Source organism: Cheilinus undulatus, linkage group 18 (assembly GCF_018320785.1).
Source record: "Cheilinus undulatus linkage group 18, ASM1832078v1, whole genome shotgun sequence".
Classification (NCBI taxonomy): Eukaryota; Metazoa; Chordata; class Actinopteri; order Labriformes; family Labridae; genus Cheilinus; species Cheilinus undulatus.
In genome coordinates, this window is record NC_054882.1 from 22,642,820 (window position 1) to 22,665,087 (window position 22,268).

The window sequence follows — 22,268 nt, forward strand, 5'->3', positions numbered from 1 at the left end:
CTATATCTATTTACATCTTATCCCCCTTTCTGTCGCTCTCATTCACTCCCTTCAAGTGTGTGTGTGCACATGTGTGCATCTGCCAGAGTGCTAAAACACCATGAGGGAATTGGGCCTCTGCCACCCCTCCTTCTCACAAATGTGAAGGGAAGGGATAGTAAATATCAGTGCAGCAGATGGGGCCGATGCTCCCTCTCTGCCTCCCTCCCGTATGCAGGGAGGGCCGAGCAAATGGATAGCCATCAACAGCAGCAGGAGTCGCCCCAGGCCAAGACTGGAGCAGAGGACACGGGGACTGGGCTGTTGCTCAGGCAGGCAATTTTACAGACAGAACTGCAAAACATGGGGAAGAAGTATTTATAAGGTTGTTGCAGCTCAGATTTCATGCTAGACAGGCTTTTCCTGAGATAAACATGTAGTTTTGTCATCTGGATTCAGAAGATAATAAATGATATTCATGCTCCAAATAGCTTTTCACCTGTTTGGATCATAGCGCATGACTCATTGTTGCACAAGAGGGACCAACTGCTGGTGTGTCATTTCAATACCCTGTCACACCGCTCGCGGGATCTGTAACGCACTGGCAGCGTCTAACAGCATGACACGCTTGTGTAACAGAAGGGGGTGGCAGCGGCGTCCAAATCTCAGACAGCAGATCTGGGAGCGGATACCGTAAATCCTGCCCACTCGTCAATTAACAGACAGTAAACAGGTTTAAATTTAGGCAAAGCCAGTGTTGTTATTGTTGTGCTGCAACCTCAGGCTCAAAGAGCGTATATCAGTATTCCCTTAGCAATATTAGACAGCCTCCCACTGGGAGAAGAGGAGCACATGTGGATCAATGATGACACAACATGGGATCTTACTGCGCAGCGGCGTAAGCTAAGAAGTGATGTAATGCATCTGAGCTCCTGCGAGTCAGAGCGGAGGGGAAAACGACGCGAGGAAACATAACAGGTCTTATTATTAGTTGTTTGGCCTGAGACAGAGACTGTGCATGAAGAAATTGGCTCTGATTTATTTCAGCATCTTGCACAGGCCAGCCTTCACTCCTGCAGCAGAGGTCTTTGTATAGGTGTCACGTACAGCATTTGACTGTGACATCCCGGCTTATATGAATGATTTAAACGCTCAAGTGATTGGAAATTACTTTCTTTTGTAGCCACAGTATCCCTCCCCTTCTGCTGCATCCCTGAGAGGACGCTATCTCTCTCAGCGTCTCCTGAGTATGCTACATTTCCATTTATTTATTTAAGGAGGAAATAGGAGGAAATTTCAACGGGTCACTAATTTCATTTCAACATGTACCGGTGGCATTAGCCCTGAACAGATATTTCAGAGAAGCACAAAATCAATGCTGAGCTTCTATTGGGAATAGCCCTGGAACCCATTAGCAACTTTGACCAATAGGTCAGGTAAAGTAATAGCTAGATAAATGTTTTATTACAGATTTGCAAACGGACCTAATGGGGGGGCCAGTACCTGTGCAGCCATGCATGGCAAATATTCATCATTAGATTCGTTTGCTGTAATGAACACAAATCTCTCACAGGCTGGTTCCTGTGGTTCTTTATGTATGATCTGTTAAAGGTGGCTATCTAAGGGAGACAAAAGGCTCCATCTGTGGTCCTCTGGAGGCATACAGCAGGTACTCTGAGGTGTTATGTTAAATAAATGGCTTATTATACTGATTATATGACATCACTTATGGATGAGATCTTTCCTAATAAATTGCATTAGTATCAGAGCAGATTTAAGCTGTGGCCACACTTTTAAGCATACTTGTCATAGCAATACATCATAAACTGACTCTTATTTTATATAGCATGCACTGAAAACTCAATATTTGCCCACTTTTGTCGAGTATTTCTTCCTCCTGAGCTGTCACACATGACCATATGTCTTTATTTTATGTCTTACTTTTATTCTGTGTTTTATCAGACAGCAGAGCTGCTTTATTTGGGGATTTTTTGGGCTATTAACACTTGAAATGTTAAGTATTTATTAAATTCACTCCATCCCACTGCCCCTGTTTCTCCTACAGCTTTAGCTAGAGACATTAGAAAGGATTAGAAGCCATTAGGACAAAGCTTGTGACTTTATTTTCACATTATCTTTTTGAATAAAACCCTCCATATTTTCCAGAGATTAAACAATATCTGTCTGGAGTAAGTGCCACTGTTTATCCCTGAGCAAACATATGCCACATTTAGACTTTTTCTCAGCCCTCTGTTCGCACTGCTCTCGAGTCGTTTCTGCACCGGCCACGGTGCTACTTTTCTGAATGGAAGCCAGACACACTGAGATCTCCCACACACTGCTAGGAGCAGCTCCTGTTTCCAGCTCCGTCTCCAAGGGGACCAGAAAAGCCCACCAATCACATCGCGCGGCGCAGGCAAGCGGGCGATTCAATTTCTTAAAGCAGCAGTGTCCGTTTTTCTCAGGGAGGCGTGGTGAGAGGGAGACATTTTTTTTTTTTTTTAGAAAAACAAGGCAGAGTAAAGCACCTCAACACTGCGGTTCAAAAGTTTTCCTTTTTTTCCTTTTTATTAAATGTGAATTCACATGTTAGTTTGAGCCCATCATTTTCAGAGTATCCGCCTACATACAAAATAGGCATCATTCTGTCATCACATCCTTTGCAAATGCAACAAATAACACATCTGTGTACATATATTCACAAACTGAAAGGACAGTCGATGGTGGTAGGTACTTATTTATTAAAAGATGAGTCAAAGACAGATTCACACTTGGAATGTGAAGTAACTACTGCCTAGAACTTCCAACAAAATGTCTCGGCATATAATTAAGTCATATTCCAAAAAACCTTTTTATCAAACAGACTTCATATGTAAGACCCACATAAAAATAAACAATATCTGCTTTTTTAAGTGCAAGAAATAAAAAATACAGGTTTATGGTTAATGTTTTAAAAAAAGAAGGCAGTCTTCAGTTTCAAAATAAAGTTTCATTTCATGAAACAGGACTATGGAATGTTCTTTTTTGCTTGCTTGTTATATTAATGCCAGACCACCACTGTATCAGACTATGCCCTTTTCTTTCTTTTTGTTTTTTTTTTTTGCAGAACTCCTTTTCCCTAATTGAGCTGTTTTGGTGTCAGATATGTGTCAAATAACATTCAATTTGTGATATCCACCTGTAGTATGCATCACACCATGAGGCCATATTATATTGTTTTGTATCAGTTCCAGCTGATTTGTTTATTTCCTGCCTGGACAGGCTTTCAGCATCATAACATGAAATGATGTTGACAGTGCACAAGTCTGTTTTTCCATCACTTGCTACAATTGTTGATGGTCTGAATCTTAAGAGTATATATTGCACAAAAAAATGAGAGGGGGGAAAAAACAGTATGTGCCATAAAAAATACCAAAATCCAGTTTCACACCTGCGATCGGGACCCATCCACATATCACGAGTATGATATACATAAACTCCTAACTTTACTATATTACAGTACATATACAATCTTGAAACTAGTTCCAGCTCTGAGGTATGTGTTCCCCATGATGCCATTGTATCGTCTACAAATACTCAACAAATCTGCTCTACAACTGTACAAAACCTAGTTTGAAATCACAAGGCATTTTTGATGCAAGTTTTAATTTAACTTAATCCTTAAAACCAGGACTCCCTTGCATGCTAAAAACAAATGATAAAGGGAAGAAGTGCCTGAAACTCACTGAAAGCACAGTAAGAACATTCCCTTTTAACTGTACAAAAATATGCCTGAAAATATCTTACTTTTCTTTTAAAAAGATGAGGTCTGTTATGTATCAAAATGTTTCCTCCACACCTGTACTCTGCAGAGGTTTAGGCTGCTTAATTTTCCAAACCAGGAGGTAAACTGAATCAGTTACAAAAAACAAACATTTTGCGGCATTAAGAAAAATTACATAAACCGTTTTTGTAAAGTAACATCCTGAACAATTGTCAGTTCACAGATTTGCTTTGAGTCAGTCCACAGTCCGTTTTCAGCTCCCTGCAGTTTTGTTTTTAAGAGGAAAAGATGCATAGAAGTTCACGTATTTTTCCCTTTGTGGTCCGTTTAAGCTGAACTGTAAAATGCAGACCTATACGGGGAGGAAAAAATCCATAAAACCCTGTCATGCTGCCAGAAAAAAAACGTCTGCAGACTTTTTTTGCTACTAGCTTCATAAGCATCTCATTCCTCCTCAAACCTCACCTCCTTGGTCCTCCTCCGTCCAGGACCCTTCAGAAAACCCACAAGAGGAGGAGGAGGCAGGGCTAGGGACAACTTTGACCAGGACACATATATAATTTACTTTCTCCCTTCTCTGTTATTACTAGAGCAACTTTTTTTTTGCAGTTCAGTATGTGAAGACCAGGTCGGAAAAGTTCGCCTCCAGCCAGTCCCCGGCAATCATCTCACTGAGCTCTGGCGTGCAATAGTCTGGGAATTCAAAGTGAGAGCCCAGGCTGCCCTCGCTGAACGAGTCCAGGTCCTTATCCACAAGAGACAGGGAGAGGTTTCCTGAATTGGGGTTGCCCAGCTCCGCTCCAGGGGCACTGGGGGCGAAATTTAAACTAAAGTCAAACAGCAAATCGTCCGCCTCCTCCCCGGAAGAAGAGGAGCTGCTGCTGGATGAGGAAGAGGAGGAGGATGTGGACACCGACCTGGAGGATGCTGGTGAGACAGAAGCAGCGTGATATGTGCTCTGTTTGGTAATGTTTTTGATATTGTAAAACAGTCGGTTGTTTTTCCGCACTTCTTCGTACATGCTCGCGCCCTCGGACTCAGCCGAGGAGCTCAAAGTTGGGCTCGCGGGAACTTTGGCTACATTATACGGCCTCACGCGCTCCTCGTCCCCGGCTTTATTAATCCCCATCCGGTAGTCCTCTTCGTACTCCTCGTCGTCGTCCTCGTCGGTGAGCTCACTTTTCACAGTCTTTGCAACTTTGAAGCTGGGAAACACACAGTCCTCTCCGTAGCCGTGGGAGGACTTGGAGACGCTTTTATTAGTCTTTATCTTTGAGCACTTCTTGCTAGGTGTCTTAGCTATTTTGCCGCACTTCTCCGGAGACGGTGCTGATGATTTTGAACTGTCGAGCTTTGGTTTTTTCTTGGGTCTGTACTTGTAGTCGGGGTAGTCTGCCATGTGTTTTAGCCGCAGCCGCTCGGCTTCTCTGATAAACGGGATCTTTTCGCTGTCCTTCAGCATCTTCCACCTCTTCCCCAGGCGCTTGGAAATCTCCGCGTTGTGCATGTCTGGCGACTGCTCCATAATCTTTCTCCTCTCGATTTTGGACCAGACCATAAATGCATTCATGGGTCTTTTGATGTGACCGGTGGCTGTCTTGCACCAGTCCGGGTTTATCGCTACGGGGCTGCATGCCATAAATTCACTCTCCTCTGAGTCTGTAGCCTCCCTGGACATGCTCCCGTCCGTCTCGCTGTTGTCTGTGTGCTGCACCATTGTCCCTCTGTTTCAAGTCACTTTGTGTCCGGACGCTGCAGTGCCTCTGCACCTCTCTCTTTCAGCCTCAGCTCTCTGTGTTTCTGCGCCGGTTGCGTCCGCGTCCTCTGCGTAATGTATGTCTCAAGCTCTGCACTCTTTTTCCAGAGTTACAAACTGCCTTCTTAACTAGTTATCAGCTTTTTCATGTCCCCTGCGTCACGCGCAGCCATCCAATCAGGTCCCTTCCACTCCGCCCAGCAGACTCCATACAAGACTCCCCTTAACCCTTTTATTCCTCCCTCCCCTCCCGAGCTCTCATTGGAGTGGAGGTGGGGATTTGTGGTACACAGTGTCTGGGGCAACACGTCGGGCGAGACAGGCATATTAAACACACAGTTAGCACTATATGCGCTCCTGAGATGAGCAGCACGCACCAAAGCGCACATAAGACTTAAAGGTCTATTCCCTATTTTTAGAGAAAAAGTAAGATAAGACGCTGTTTATTTCTCCAGACGGACAGCTGCTCTGTGCAGATGTGTATGGAGGAAAAGATGCAGGCTGTGTGATTATTTGCTTTTTCTCCTCCCCTTAGGTTGGATACTGAAGGTGGCGCTTGGACACTGTTGCAGACGCCTGCCTGCTGTAGAGGGATGCATTTAAGCAGCTGGTAATGGCTTTAGAAGGAAGGCTCTCATCAACTCTTATATAAGCTTTTTAAACATTTCTTAGTGGCCAAGTGCAATGTTGTTTTTTCTTTTCATTTTGGCACAGTTTGTTTCCTGTTTGTTTCCATGTCTGCATAAGGATGTTGGAAATAGGTCAGTAGTACAGTCTCCTTTGTAGGTCTTGTTTGGAGTGTGGGAGCATCCAAAACACATCTGCAGCATCCTGCAGACTCTAAGTGATGAGGATGTATCTCTCACACATAATACATTTAAATCTATATCATCCTCTTACCCTGTTTTGTAAATAAAATAGTGCAGATATCTGCTTTTTCACACTATGCAAGCAATAACACTCAGATGGTGACATTTCCCTGTGCAGGCTTTACATGAGCCCATACAGCCAGGCGTAGGATGGAAGGCTCCCTGCTGAGTTTGCTGTGTCAAGAGGCAGTGTAGCATCTAGCTGGCGTCTCTTGCTCCCGCACCCTCCTCCCCCTTCTCCCCACGGCTCTGGGTGGTAGCCAGCAGTGCTATTGGAGGCTGAGGCGATAAGGCGTCCTGCTTTTTTTTTTTTCCCCTCTCTGCTTCGTCCCCTAGAGGGCAATCACTTACCCTTTTGAAACCCCCTTCCCCCCACCAAGCCACCGTATTTTCCCCCAGCTGGGGCTTAAGAAGTGTCTGCACTGATACAGGGAGAAGCGTCTAGAAAAAGCCAGAAGAGAGGAGGAGAGCAAGTGGGGAAAAGACGGAGAAAAAAAGGGGCGCATGGGGGGAAAAGAAGACAAGCCTAAGGAGACTGAGGGATGAGAGACGGAGGGGGGGATTTTAGCTTTCCAGCTCCCTGTCTGTGTGTCTCTCTCAGCCTGAGATAGGGCTGAAATGCTTTATCATGACCACCCTGTGCTGATTAAGCCTTATCAGATATATGTGTCGGAGCAGGAGTCTCAGGAGGTTGGCGCATGCACATGCATGTTTTAGTGTCAGCATGCCTTCTTGCTGATAGATTCATTTGAATGGTATTTGATCTGATCAGGGCAGACGTGGGTAGAGGTGGTTATTTCAAATGAGCTGATAGCACGGGATAATATGTAGGTGGAATTTGTAAGCACATATCTGCTGTGTGGAATTCTGGGAATATGTCCCTGATTGCAGCACATAGATGTCTAATAGAAGAGAGCTTATTTACTCCTCGCAGAACCATTCAGGAAATATTGATCACAGAAATAAAAGCATCACCTGCTTTCCCCCATTTGTCCCCTATCTATACATATCTCCATCCAGCCTTCTGCAGCTGGCCTTATCTTTTTAAATGACAATTTCATGCTGGACATGAATCACAGGACGGCTTAATGATGAGCGTGCAGGGTGGCTGTCCTGCTCATTAGCATGGCTCATTATTGGCTGTGAATGAGGTGCTGGTGTCAGCCTGTACAGCCTATATGAGTCATCTTAGGGAGGGTCTCATCTCTTCACACAGATGCAGCCGTAATATACCCAAAGCCCCCCCACCCACCCCACCCTGCCTCATTCAGTGGCTGGGACTATGATGACAGAGAGAGAGAGAGTAGTGGGATACATGTTGTGTTTTCATTTCATTCTCACTCCAGAGATTACATATGATTAAACAGCGAAAATCCTGAGAGCTGCATTATCACTGTGTGATTTCTAATACCAACCGCTTTCCAATACCCCAAAGGCAGATGTTTTAATGCTTATTTGCTGCTTTTTTCGTGCCAAGGGAGAGGACATTTTTATTCCAGAGCGATGGAGTGTTGAATTAAGTGATGGTTTTCATGTAGGAACATTGAAAGAGAGGAGGTTTCAGGAGAAAACAATTCCCTTTTGCATTGCTTATCTAAAAGCCCCCCAAAGCAGCTGCTGCTCTCACAAAGGGCCAGTGAAGCGTTGGATCAATACTAACCCTGGCTAGAGGCTATCTGATGCTCAAAATGCATGGATCCATCTCCTCTGCATGGCCCTGAGACAGGTGTGGACTTCTGGAAACCGCTATCTGATGGCCTCACCATGTGTAAAAAAAAAAAAAAAACAAAAAAAAACGGGATTGAGGAAGGGAAAGGGGGTTAAAAGCTGGTGGGGGGGGGGGGGGGGGTTTGTTTTGGTAGCACTTTTAAACGCAAATTAACTTTTAACTTGACAGACACATTCTTAAGTATCCTGAGTGCTCAGTGTTTATTGCCATGCAGTGAGTTTTCCGGCCCATATAGTGGAGCCACTCTATGGTAATCTTGTGCTATGCGTAGAATTTATACAGACTAAGTTTGTGAGTACTAAGGCACGCTCACTCACAGTATTATCCAGGACTCTGACAAATCCAGTGAATGAGCCCTCAGTTGTGATTTGTTGATATATCAGTGCATGTGTGTTGGATCAGTAGCATTGCTGCTAGCGTCCTGGTTAACAGTTACTTTATTTTGGAGCTAAGAAGTGTGTCAAGCTGTTATTGGGCTCTGATATTGAAATTACTTACTTGCACCACTCTTCAACCTCTTTTCATCACAGTTTCTGCACATTTTTTGTCACATTTTCTACTTTTATCTTATTGTAGCCTAATTTGAACCACTATTCACCATTTTCCCATCCATTAGTGCCCCTTTTTGACTTTCTTGGCTCATTTTTGCCATTTTTAACCGATTTTTTCTACTTTCTAACCACTTCTCTCAATTTTCCCTCCCATCTGTGACCCCCTTTGCCTTATTTTATCCATTTTTGCCTCATTTAACCCACTTTGCCACTTTTAAAACACTTTTCACTGTTTTTCCACACATTTTTTCTCCTTTTCCCTTTCTTGACCCCTTTTTCCACTTTTACCCCAGTTTGCACAAATGTCAGAATGCTGGAGAAGAAAGAGGGACCGATATAATAGGGAAAGGGAAAATATTGAAATAAATGGGGAAAAGGGGTAAAAATGGGTTAAAAGAGGCAAGAATGGTCTGAGAAAGGTTATAATACGTATGCAAAAATGGGTCATGAAAGATCAAAAATGGGTGGGAAAATGGTGAAAAGTGTTTAGAAAGTGGCAAAATGGGGTTAAAAGAGCCAAAAATCAGTAATGTAAGGCAAAAAGGGGAAAAATGATGGGCAATTGATGAAAAAGTTAGAAAGTTAAAGTCAAAATGTTGGCAACGAAAAAAATTAAAAGAGGCAAACATAGTTCAAGACAGGCAAAAGGGGGCAAATAGGTTAAAGGTGCCTCTTTTTTAACACTTTTTTTGCCACTTTTTAACTTCATTTCACCATTTTCCTACCCATTTTTGCCACCTTTCCTTTATTGACCTGTTTTTTCCGACTTTCATCCTTTTTTGGCCACTTTTTAACCACCTTCCACCATTTCCCACCCATTTCCCACCTTTCTTGACCTGATTGTGTGTATTTGAACCATTTTTTGCCACTTTTCACATATTTCCTGTACATTTTTTACCTTTCTCAAACCATTCTTGCCTCTTTTAACCCATTTCCCCTTTCCTCTTAAAATTATTTCAGTTCCCTCTACTTTCTTCTCTGGCATCCTGACATTTGTGCACATCATGGCTTAGCAATGAAGTCTGACATTGCTTTCTGATTTTTGTAGCCTATTTGCACATGCACATTGTTAACATACATCAGAAAAAAAGGGAATTTTGGATTAAGAAAAGGGGTTTAAATTTTAATTAGGCTATATTGTACTACAGCAAAAATAAAGTTTCATTTTTGTTGCTTTGATTAGAGTGTTTATTATTCAGGTTGAAAATGAAATATAATTATCACAGCTTAACTTTACAATGGACCATGATTTTCCTGACTTCCATGAGCTATTTGGCTGGGCCCCAGAAAGCTCTCCCCTTTATTCCCCCCCTTATGGGCGGCCTTGTTAGAAGGTAAAGGCACCCTTGTCTCTTCACTTACAGACTTGAAGTAATTCCAGGCTGAGGCTGGAGATGAAAACGGATATCAGCTTTTGAATCTGAAGATTTATTGCTTGTATTTTTGTAGCAAGTAACCACAGCCCTTTTTGTTGTCTTAACTTGTGAGATGATACTAAAACGAGCTATGTCAGCTGGCCCAGAATTCGTCTCGCCGGCTGCCTGTCGCTATAGTCTCATTCCTCAGAGATCCCACGAGAGAGAGAGAGATAAGAAGAGCTTTGACAATGAGGAGGATCTCACAGCAGTTTGGAGGTTGTTGTCTCACCACTTAAGTGTTTGCAGCCTCGAAGGCCATTTTATGCCCCCCCTCTCCAACCTCTGCCATCGGTGCTTTACATTCTCGACTCAATGCAAATGTATCTCCAGGGTGTCAGATTGTTTGTTGACCTCCTTGATGTGGCCTCTGTCTCTCAAGGTCTGATGCTTAGCGGATACTTGAGACTGGAGTATCTTGTCATGAATGTAAACAGCTGATGCTTGAGTACTGTGCTGGAATGTTTGTCACACAGACACACAAACGCAATCAGTGGCCGAAAGCCGCTAGTTTCCCTGCGTACACTTGTACTTGCAATTGCCTGCAACTTGTAAACACTACTCTCAGTTTAGTCCACTAAGGAATGTGTCACATCAAGTACAAAAGTTGCTTGCAAGTTTTTAAGCTTCTAACCATTTTGGCCTTTGCAGGAGAGAGATGAAATGAGAATTATAGACATGTAAGTACTCGACTTTTGTCATTTTTGAAAAGAAAACAGTTCACTGCTGTTCTTTGTTCTTCTTTTATGAAGAATTGTTGTCAAGTTCTGATAAAACTGGCGCTTTAGCAGCATCCACGCTAATCTCTTCCTCCATAACTGCCTCTTCCTCTTGCTGCTGCTTGTTAATGCCATGACTCTGCTGCGCCTGAAAGTACTGCCCCTCGTCACTGATTGGTCCTGTCACTTTCTAATCGGGCCCAAACGTTTCAGATGGGTACTTAACAAGATGGATTCGCCAGTGAGAAACAAGGAAACGGGCGTGTCCATCAGCTTGGCAAGGTTAGTACTATTGGGAGATAGGGCTAATGGTGGAGCTCTGTGCTGTTACCACTTTACACCAGGAGATGGCGGACATGAGTAACTTCAAACCCAGCAGCAGTCTTTGGGTGTGTTTCGATTCAAAGTTTTGGAGTTTATAGAGTTTGAAAGACACACGTCCGGTCGAGTAGCTGAGTTGGAGCATAACAGAGAGAAAGACAGTGAACTGTAGCGAGAATACTCAAAATGCTGGGAGGAATAGAGGAATATTCACCCTCTGCCATGACTTCCAGTCGTACCGTGAGACCATGGGTGCTTCTGATGGCACTGGTAGCAAAGCCAATGCTTTGCCTCACCACGTTTCCACCCCATCAGGGAGGGAGTAATCAGCGAATGCCGTGGTGGGGGGCACATGGGGACGGATCCAGGAATTTTTTAAAAGATTCTTCACTATTGGGAGATAGGGCTAATGGCGGAGTTCTACACTCTTTTTTTTCTAGTTTTCATGTATTTTTATTATTTTTCAATCATCTGAAGTATCTTTTCTGTAACTTTATCTTTATATCAACCACATTTTACTAATCTATCTCTATACCCATAATACTTTGAAGCTTAACTTTTGTGAATTTATATGATAAAATTCTGAATACTGCCTCCACCGCTCATGATCTCATGATATAAACAATATGAACAACCTCACCAGCTGACCCTCAACCATCCGCTACAGTGTGCATTAAACCCTGAGGGAGACTATAAACTTTTAGAGAAGTGAAGTGTGAGCCATGAGGGTCAGTGTGGGTGTACAGGACACGTGTAGATTTGTAAGTGAACATTTTTTCACGAAGGAAATTGCTGCACTTAGGAGAGCGAGATATGGGAATTGGCCTTTTATTACTTGGCTTCATGTAACCGGTCTTTATACAGGTGACAACTGTTTGAATTGTTTAAGAAAGCGTGAAGAGTTTCCTGCCTCACTTCCTGTCTTTTCCTCTCCTCACAGCACACACGCTGTCCCACAAAGCAGCGGGAGTCCACGATGGCCTGCAGGAGATGACATCACCCCTGAGCAACTCTGGCTAACACAGCCCAGTGTGTTCTAAGGTAATCATATCTCCATGTCACTGCCTATAAGTCAGCCATTTAAATCCTTTAATTATATAGCAGCAGCACTGAGGCAGTGTTTACTGTAAGAGTCCGCCATAGCTAGTTGTGTGTGTTGAACATTGTGTCTTGTGTTAATAAACTTGCGGAGGAAGAGCCCTGCAGGCGCTCACAGCCGCTGTAATGAGAGTGTGTTTAGTCTGGAGACTGTGTAGGACTAATGCTGATGGATTGTATGGCTGCAGGTCAGGTCTTGCTCTTTCTGGTACAGTTGGGAAGACTATGGAAGGAGTAGGAAAGTTTTATTTACAAGATTATTGAACATAATCTGTTAAAAGTGACCATGTTAGCACAAGCTACAAACTAAATTTCCATAAAATATGGATTATAAGTCACACTGGCAGTCTATTTTTGGGAACTCTCCCTGAGGGTCAAAAGCCTGAAACTGTACTCCTTCATGATGATTTTTATCACTCTCAGAAAAGTCCCTTCATGCAGTTTCAGCTGTGCTGCTCTTTTAGCACCACCTGTTTTTCCATTGAGAGTTTACACTAGGGGTGCACCGATCGATCGGCCAAAATCGGTATCCGTGCAGATTTCCTTAATTTTAGGAGATCGGTGATTGGCCGATCCTTGTAAATAAAATCAGTGGATAAGATCAGTTTCATATGCCTCTACCTACCAAAATGTGAAAAATGAAAGACTAAAGGAACTGATATAATTTAGTAGTTTGGACAGCAATGCTTTAAACTTCTCATATATATTTGAGAGAACTACCTCATGTGCAGTTAAAACAACAAGTTTGTATTGTTTCACGGGTATTGTTCAATGTTATTCAATAAAATAAGATTGGAACATTGAAGGTGTATGCTGTCAGTTATAAAAAAAATCGGTATCAGCCAAAATTGGAATCAGCAGGTCAGGCTTTTTAAAGATCGGTGATCGGCCAGAAAATTGCAATCGGTGCACCCCTAGTTTACACCTCTGCTAGCTGTAATACTGTGGTTGAGCTCTCAGCCTACAGTGACAGACAGTCCACTAGATGCACTGACCACCGCTGCTGTATACTTGAGTCTATTTCACACATGTAACCTGCCCAGGAAACCTCCCGTCTTTCTCGTCCACAGTTGTCCCTCACAGCAGGAAATTTCCTTCAGTTAGCCAACGAAGGTGTGGATGGGGAAACACTAGTAGAGACATTTCATGGTGGAAACCTCTGCTGTTTGCATTCACACATGCAGCTTTCCCAAACAAATTTCAGGAGTTTTGTGGAAGTGTAAGAAGGACTTAGTTGTCTTTAATTATGGAGTCTTTTCAAGCAAACCAGCTCTCATCAAACTTTATTTAATGAACAGTGAACCCCTGTTTTCTTTACATATGGGATTATAACTTAATGACTGAAAAAAAGATGGTAAAAAATGGTCTGGTCTGTGTCACTTTGTATCAAAGCATGTTGGGAGCATTTAAGCAACCACTTGCAATACATCATGAATTGGTGCTAATTTCAATAGGTAAAAGTTAACACCCAGCACACTAAAATGGCCTTTTTAGGGTCTTGAATTCTGGTCAGTGGCAGTGTACAGACCACTGCAAACGTGTTTCTACATTTAACCCATAATCACCAAAAGTCAATCTTCTCCCAAGCGGTAGTTCTCTTGCAGACGGAATAAGACTGTCTTCATTCATTTTACTCTCTATCTTTACAAGCTTTCCAGGGCTGGCTGCCGAGAAGCATCCCCACAGCATGATGCGACCACCACCATGCTTCACAGTGGGGATGATGTGTTGGTGGTGATGTGAAGTGGTTGGTGTCTGCCAAACATAGCGTCTTGTCTGATGGCCAAAGGCACCATCAGACCAAAGACATTTCTTTGATCATGGAGTCTCCACATGCCTTTTGGTGAACTCTAGTGGAGATTTAACATGTTGTCTTTAACAAAAGTTTGTAAGTCCTTTAGTGTAGTCATAGATGTCTTGGTGGTTTGTCTCAACAGACTCCTTTTGCACGGTCACTCAGTTTGTGAGGACGGCCTGATCTAGGCAGATTTACATATGTGCCATATTCCTTCCATTTCTAAATGATGGATTCAACTGAACTCTGGGGGATGTTCAGCAGCTTGGATTTTTTTGTAACCTTTTTTCTGAGTTGCTTGGGATGTTCTTTAGTCTTCATGGTGTAATGGTAGCCAGAAATACTGGTTTACCAGTGACTGGACCTTCCAGACACAGGTGTCTTATTCTACAATCACTCGAGACACATTCACTGCACTCAGGTGATCCCCATTTTACTAATTGTGAGATTACTGCCACCAATTGGCTGGACCTAAAAGTGTAAAACATCCGAGGGGGTGGAAAGCTGTTTAGTGTTGGTGGATTTGTTAAATAGACCATCTATACATTGACTTTCTAGAAATCTAAGAAAATTTATTTATGTATCGTGTCTCTGATAAATCTGGTTTCCTAGAAGTATAAAAAGGTTCCCACTGCAGCCATGTGACTCTGCTTCCCTGCAGACCAGCCCAGACTTGCCCCCTAACCAGATAAGATAGTGTTGACTACAGGCTACTCCGTGCAGACAGGCGAGGGGCCCCTGCTGTTCTTAAGGGGGGCAGTGTGCTCTGTCAGAACTGCTGTAACAACTTGCTTTGCACCGCACTTTCAAGGGCAGTTGTTTGGATCAGAAACAACAAATTCAATGTTATCCAAAAAACAGCAAGTAAATAAAACCTTTATTTCCTAATAGAATAGGTTTGTTTTGGTCAGCCTCAGAGGCATCCTGTGCTGTTAAGTTTTACAGGTTTATGATCTTTGCACTGCAAGCTGAATAGTGACAGTTTAAAGCAGCACGACAAATTGAGAATCCATGCCCTGTGGACAAATCTGAGGCGGCCATGTCTGCGGTCTTTCAGGTTTTATAATTACAATGTAAGATAACCCAGAATTAACTCAGGGTTTGTTGGATTTATTTGGCTCTGGATGGCTGTGGCATGCTCCTTTTATTGACATTTAATGATTATTCGTTTTCTTCAACTGCCTTTATATGAAATGATTCTGCAAAGGGAGTTCCAACCCAAGTGTAGCTTTGCTTATGGTTGTCTTTCATTCTATAGCTGATTAGGAAATGTTTCACATCAGACACAAGCTTGCATTGTCAAAGAAAACTTCCTAGAACTGTTTACATCCCTTTATTTTATTGGCTTATAGAATAAAACCAAATATACATAATTTATAGTACAAAATATAGACATAGTACTGAGGCTTTCTTGTAATTCTTCCCCTTCAATCTTCTTTTATCACCAAATAAAAGAAAGGTTTAGTCACAGGCTGGACCAAAAAAAACAGCTTTGCGCAAAATCAGCCACATCAATCAGGCTTTAACCTTGAAAACAAAAACAAGAAGAAATGGAGCCCGTGCAGAGACAAACACCTGAAGCAAATCTGAGCATTCACTCTTGTTTGAACAGTGACTAGATAAGATAGCTCAAAGTTATCAGCACAAGATGAATTCCCAGAGGAAGCCCCAGGAGGGGTTTCATCAATGTGGTGGGAAGGAGAAAATCAATCCTTCAAACCACATATGGTGACAAATAACCAGCTAAAACTGAAGCTGAATTAGTTGTTCCCCCTTGAAGCTTCATTCTGTGAAGGAACACTAAAAAGAAAATATGTAAAGGATCTTTGTTCCTGCAGGAAGATAAAATGTACCAAGTGAACACTATAAGACTCTGTAAACATAATCATAACCATGCTTGCTAGAATGAAAACAAACTTTTTTCTTGTTGTGATGACAGCTCTTGTAATCTTCCTCTCTGAAATCAGATCAGATTTAAAGTCTTCATTTTCACATAAAGATATGAGCTGACCACTATTAGAGGATGCACTGTCTTGTCTGTTCATTCCCTCTTATACCGTCTATCAACAGTGAAGGTCATTCCAATACCAGCCGTTATAGGCCGTGAGCAGAGTTCCCCTCACATATATCTGTGTACGTCTGGAGAGACCAACAAAAAAGGCAAAAACTTCAATGGAGTCTGCAGACTTCCTTTCTACTTTGCATTACATATGCACATATAGACGGGTATTTTCCCCAGCATTCCATCCATATCAGAGCCTCACTGTGTCCCCTCCATACACTGACTCACTGCCCTTTCCTTCATGTCTCTTAAGGATTTCTTAGACAGGCTTCAAGAAAGATTTTCATAAATGTCTTCTTTTTTTTTAACAAATCCTCTACATCCCCCTCTGTAGGCACTGAGAGCTATCTCTATCTTAACAGTAAAGGTCATTGGAGGAGACCGAGGGATATGGAAAGGCTAAGCTGTGTGCATGGCAGAGTGTTTAACAACTATCTAGAAATCAATAAGAGAAGGTTTGATAATGAGTGTGTCAAATCACAGTCAGGGACCAACTCAGGTGTGGCAAAGCCTGATGCTTCTGTCAGAATAGGCGGCTTTGTGGGGTGAACATCTGGATTTTTGAAGTTCTAGATTATATTCAACACTTTCAGCTAAGACTTACTGTATATTATTTAATGTTTGAATAGTCAAAACCTCCTATTGCATTGGATTTTCCGTACTGATTATCTCTCAGTATAAATGCTTCCATACTTTAACACAACTCCTGAAAATATCACTACATTTTTGGCATGAGCTGCACGTGTGAAGGCATCAGCGAAGTTTTCCTCCACTCCAGCTTTACCATTAATTTCTCCCTGTAGAAAATTTTCTGGCTGATGTTTGGATGAGCAGATGTCAGAGTGCAGCAGGAAATATTCACTGTGGGTGATCATTCTTACTACTGGTATGTTACAGGTGTAATCTCCATGCACATTATGAAACTGCAGTGGTGGACAGTAACCAAGGAGATTAATTTGAGTTATTTTATTTTCAGTTTTAGAGAGACTTTTTAGTTTTGACTCCACTACATTTCTTGTTACTCAGCACTCTTGCCTCAAAATCAGCTCGTAAATACAAGGTATGGCTATTAAAAAATGAAAGGATGTAGAAATGTTCAGGAAAATTGTATTACGGCTTTAGTTTCATTTTTTAATAGCTATACCTTGTATTTACGAGCTGATTTTGAGGCAAGAGTGCTGAGTAACAAGAAATGTAGTGGACTCTTAAATATATTTTCCTGAAAAAATACGACCTGAAAGTGAAAAAAAAATCTGTTACCAAATAAAAAAGATTTGAATGTGAAACAAAAAGATTTGAATCTGAAAACATTAAAAATGCGACTGGAAAAAATAACTCCTCAAATGTGAAAATATTTTTTAAAGAAAAAATGAAAATAAATTATTTAATTGAAATAATTACAGAGCTGAATCAAAAATATATTTAAATTGAAAAAATATATATATGCACTTACTTTTAGTTTCAGGTCAGCATTTGTATTTTTTCAAATTCAAGAACAAACCATAAACTTTCAGTTTCAAATTTATTTTTCTTTCTTTTTTTTTGTTTTTTTCAAATTAACAAAACAAAACTTTTGGCATGGATTTCGCTCCATAGAATGCCCAACCTTTAATATACAACACCCAGTGTGACTGTGAACCACATGGTTTTATCCTCATAAGCTTAGTCGTATTATTTAATAGCCATACCTCTGTTATGCACCCGTCTAGGGGGAAGATACAACTAAAACACCCTGCCCTATTTGAAAGACTGGAGACCGATCAGCGTGCCACTGCCACCAGCCCCCACTCTATCAACCAATTGTACTACCTGGCAAGACGACCAAAGATCCACACACACTACAGACAGCACACTCACTCGCAAACAAAAAAACTGAGGACTCACTCTCACACAAAACAGGAGAGATTCACGCATCAACAGAGCACTCACTCGTACACAAAAGGAGAACATGAAAAACAAAGCACAACAGCAATACAACAGTGCAGTACAATACGGCCACAGCTGTAACAACCTCATATATAGAGAAGGGGAAAATAAAACACTAGAGCACATGTTTTCCAGTGGACACTCTGGTTAACAGTATGCATAAAGGACACATGCAGGAACCATCACCTGCAGAATAAAATGTGTACAAAATTGCATTTCTTTTATGAGTTACAGAAATAAAATTCATGCAGCACTCTTATGTTTTCCTTCAGAAATGTCTCTAAATTTGAGTAGATCAACGACTTTGCTTATCCTGTGTGCACCGTACCAAACGGTGACGTCAGGGGAAATTCACAATTTATCAGAGGTCCACAGGTAATCCTAGTCCAGAGGGAATAATACTTTGGGGGGGGGGTTATATTGCTATATTGAGCATGGTAAATACGGCCCCATTTGAAGAGCAAAAACAGAAGAAATTACACTCAGATCAGGTGCTACATTTAGTGGTGGTAATGATGGATTTGGCAGGGAATGATGATTCTCCCCCTGATCACATATGGTCGTATCTGTAGCTGTAGTAAAAGAGAGATTTAAGAGAAGAGTGATTGGTGTCATTTTTTTTTAAGTACACTGAAAACTTGTTGATTTTTTAATAAAATTACTTTAAACAGTATTTATGCTTTGCCTCAAGTAATGACGTTGTGTATTTTGTCCTTCACTACCAGCATGTTCGTCACTGTTCTTTCATTAAACTTGAATATGCCAGACTACATACAGAACTGATAAGGGTGAAAATTGTCACTAGGTGGTTGGACTTTAATGCTTCATCCCTCATTTATGTTTCATTCTTTTAATGTCATGTCCTGCCTCCTGTCTGACAGGTGAAGTCTGCAGCTGTGAGGTGCATACTGTATGTGAACAGGCGACTCAGGACCTATGTGGCTTATAAAGTTTAAAACCATTCAGAAATATTAAATGAGTCTGATGCTGTCAACAATAAATCTAATTATTCAGATCTCACAGGGTCTGAGTCTCCTAGTCCATCAAGGATATAGGATTACAATAAAAAGCGCTGGAGACAGTCCACATAATGAAAAGGAATGCAAAGTTTGAAGAGGAGAATGAATTTAGCCATAAAGTGTGATGGGATTAGCTCGTCTCTTATTTCCAACATTTCCTTTTTGATACGTCCCGACACTAATCTCATTATAAGTGTCTGTCAAGCATACATGACGATTCGTTTTAACAAGGTAGACTTTCCGTGCTCCTTTTAAATTCGCTGCCTTCTTCTCAAATGAAAACACATGAGAGGTTCCTGTGAAACAGACAAGTCCTAACAAGGAAACGAGAGGAAGGCTCAGCACTTTTGATCATCTCTAACTCTGACTTACAGATATAGTTTAAACAAGGATATGTTTTCCTTGGAGATGTGTTCATTGTGACCACTGCAGTGTTTAATAGTGGAACAACCTAACAGGCTCACATTTGGTGCTTGGAGTTCTCACATTGTTCTTTTATCCCTTTCACTACGTCCCTTTGAATAGAAACACTGCTAAGAGTTCTGGTTGGTGACTTAAGGCGCTAATTTTCTTCTTATTTTCCACCTCAGAAGTTTATAATCCCCTTAAGCTAAGTGTAACTGCTCTAAAAGTAGTTATTGTGCTTCTTTAAATCAATATCAAGAAATAATTTAGTTTAACTATGAAAGTATTTAAAGAGGAAAATGGCTCATGAAACATTTTGTTCCAGAAAAACCTGCAACACATAATTAGTGTCTTGTTAATTGGGTAGAGCAATTACAGTATTCTAAGTGTGAAGCTAGACTAAAATGTTTGCCAACAGAGCAGAATGATTTTAAACTCTGATTATGTTTTTTTTTTGTGTAAGAACTGCCTCCTTTTCTCTTTTAACAAGAAATGTGAAAAATATCCCCAGGCCTTATTTTTGAACTACTTTTATATAACAAGCTGATTGCATAAATATTACATCGGCTCCCCATCTGCAGCTTACACTGCACCATCTCATATCACGTCTGGTGATATATGTAACTTTCAAAGCCACGCCAGCGGAGGTGGCTATAATACGCTTCAAACTAACTGTCGAGATAAATCACGACCCCGGCGATCTCTATCTGTCCATCACTGGGGTAATCTGACCATTGCGGATAAATACTGTGAAAGGTCTTAAAGCACTAGAAAGACCAGTACCTTAATCATGGCTAATCCTTGGTAGCGAGACATGTCTTGGGGGGACACAGGACGGACACATCACCCCAATTAGCTGCAGCTATAGCTTTAAAACCCTGTCATTAGCGGCACATAACCTTCCTGTCACTCACTGGAGCTGCTGCAGCCCTTTACTTAGTGAACTGCTGCAATTTGTCATATTTATGCAACAAAAGTCATATGGATTTAGAAGCGTGCAGACACATGCGTGCAGAGAAGATACAGCGTTTTAAAAGGAGGAAGGCAATACATACACTCACCAGCCACTTTATTAGGCACACCTGTTCCATTGCTTGTTAACACAAATAGCTAATCAGCCAATCACATTGCAGTAACTCCGTGCATTTAGGCATGAAGACATGGTCAAGACGACTTGCTGAAGATCTGCAAATGTGTGCTAAGTTTAGTAAATCTATAAAAAGATATGCAAATTTGTATAAAGATCCACAAATTAGTTCAGAAAACTTGCTTTCTTTCTTTAACCTGTTAAAATACTCTCAAGTCATCAATTATAATGGAGCAAACAAACACTAGTTTTTGAACTATCGGTGTGTTTTTATTAACAGCTCCATAAAGAAAGGGGATTTAAGTAACTAGGAACAAGGCGAGACGGGCTGGTCTGGGTGTTTAAGAAACAGCTGATCTACTGGGATTTTCACAGCCGTCTCTAAGGTTTACAGAGAATGGTCTGAAAAAAGGGCACAGAGAGCAGCAGTTGTGTGGACAAAAATGCCTTGTTGATGTCAGAGGTCATGGGAGAATGGACAGACTGGTTCAAGATGATAGAAGGGCAACAGTAACTTAATTAACCAATCGTTACAACCAAGGTAATGCAGAATACCATCTCTGAATGCACAAAATGTTGCCAGTCCTGTCAGCTAAGAACAGAAAAATTGGGCTCACCAAAATTAGACAACTGAAAATTGGAAAAACGTTGCCTGGCCTTCAGAGTGAAAGGAAGGCTCATTTGCCGCGCTCAGGGTGATGACATATACGGTCCTGACAGTCCTAGTTAGCTGCCCTCCAGCAACCACCTATTAAGACATGAAAAGATATACAATTCAAAGGTGGGGGACTTTTCTGATGTTTTCTTTTTTTTTTTTTTTTTTTCAAATCAGGACCTTACTTCAGCCATTTCACCAAAACTCACTCACACTCTCATAGACTTTCAGACAAGTGCTCAAATGCTAGCTCACTTTATGTTCTAGGACTCATTCTTTCACCACTCCATAGGGCAGTCTGCTCTGATGTTGTCATGCACTGTATATGTCTATTTTTTTTTAAACCATGAGTAGAAATGTAATGTATTAGGGCCTACCTTAAAGATGAAAAAATGAAGAGAATCTGTTCATTTTAGTGCAAAAATTTAAAATTTTTTGAGCGATTGTAAAGTCATTTATTTACCAGAAATAATACTCAGAATTTTAGAGTTAAAAAGTCAGAAGTTTCCAAGTTTAAAATGTCTTCTATTTTGACCCTAAAATCTTAAAAATCAGGTTTACTTTACAACAGTTTACAAAAGTGTAAGTTATAAAAAATTACAAGAAACCAAACTGAAAAACAGTGGTTGGATTTTTGACATTGTAGTCTAAAAAAATATAGTGGTTGGTTCATGTACATTTACACCTTTTAAAGTCAAGAAATTATTTTGTTCCTCTCAACTTACTTTGACTTTTTAAACTCAGTTTGTTTCTTGAAAATAAATAGGTCCTCTTAATGACTTTTTTTCTAGAGTTGCCCTAATATACCATCATTTATACAGAGGTCTTTTGTCAGGATCTTTTGTGTATGTAGGCTTTTTATGTTGGGATTTTGTCAATGAAAACAATTAAAGGTATGTTTAATTTTCCAAGTTGGTCACGGGGGAACTTAGCTTTTTTTGATATTAGTGGGGTTGAGGGACTAAGGAAGCAAAAGTTTGGGAACCACTGTATTAGAGCACCTTTGGGATGTGGTGGAATGGGAGCTTTGCATCATGGACATGCAGCTGACAATTCTGCAGCAACTGTGTGATGCTATCATGTCAATATGGACAAAAATCTCTGAGGATTGTTTCCAAC

At 41.2% G+C, this 22,268-nt stretch overlaps 1 protein-coding gene across 1 annotated transcript; it reads right to left on the reverse strand.

Moving 5' to 3' along the window:
* Window positions 1-2,582: 2,582 nt before the first annotated feature.
* On the reverse strand, window positions 2,583-5,580 carry sox11a (SRY-box transcription factor 11a). Its single transcript, XM_041813455.1, has one exon. It carries the CDS (start codon window positions 5,457-5,459, stop codon window positions 4,353-4,355), a length of 1,107 nt encoding a protein of 368 aa, XP_041669389.1. The 5' UTR covers window positions 5,460-5,580; the 3' UTR covers window positions 2,583-4,352.
* Window positions 5,581-22,268: the final 16,688 nt, after the last annotated feature.

Coding starts and splice junctions, on each gene's coding strand:
- sox11a (XM_041813455.1), bottom strand. CDS start 5,459: ATGGTGCAGCACACAGACAACAGCGAGACGGACGGGAGCATGTCCAGG.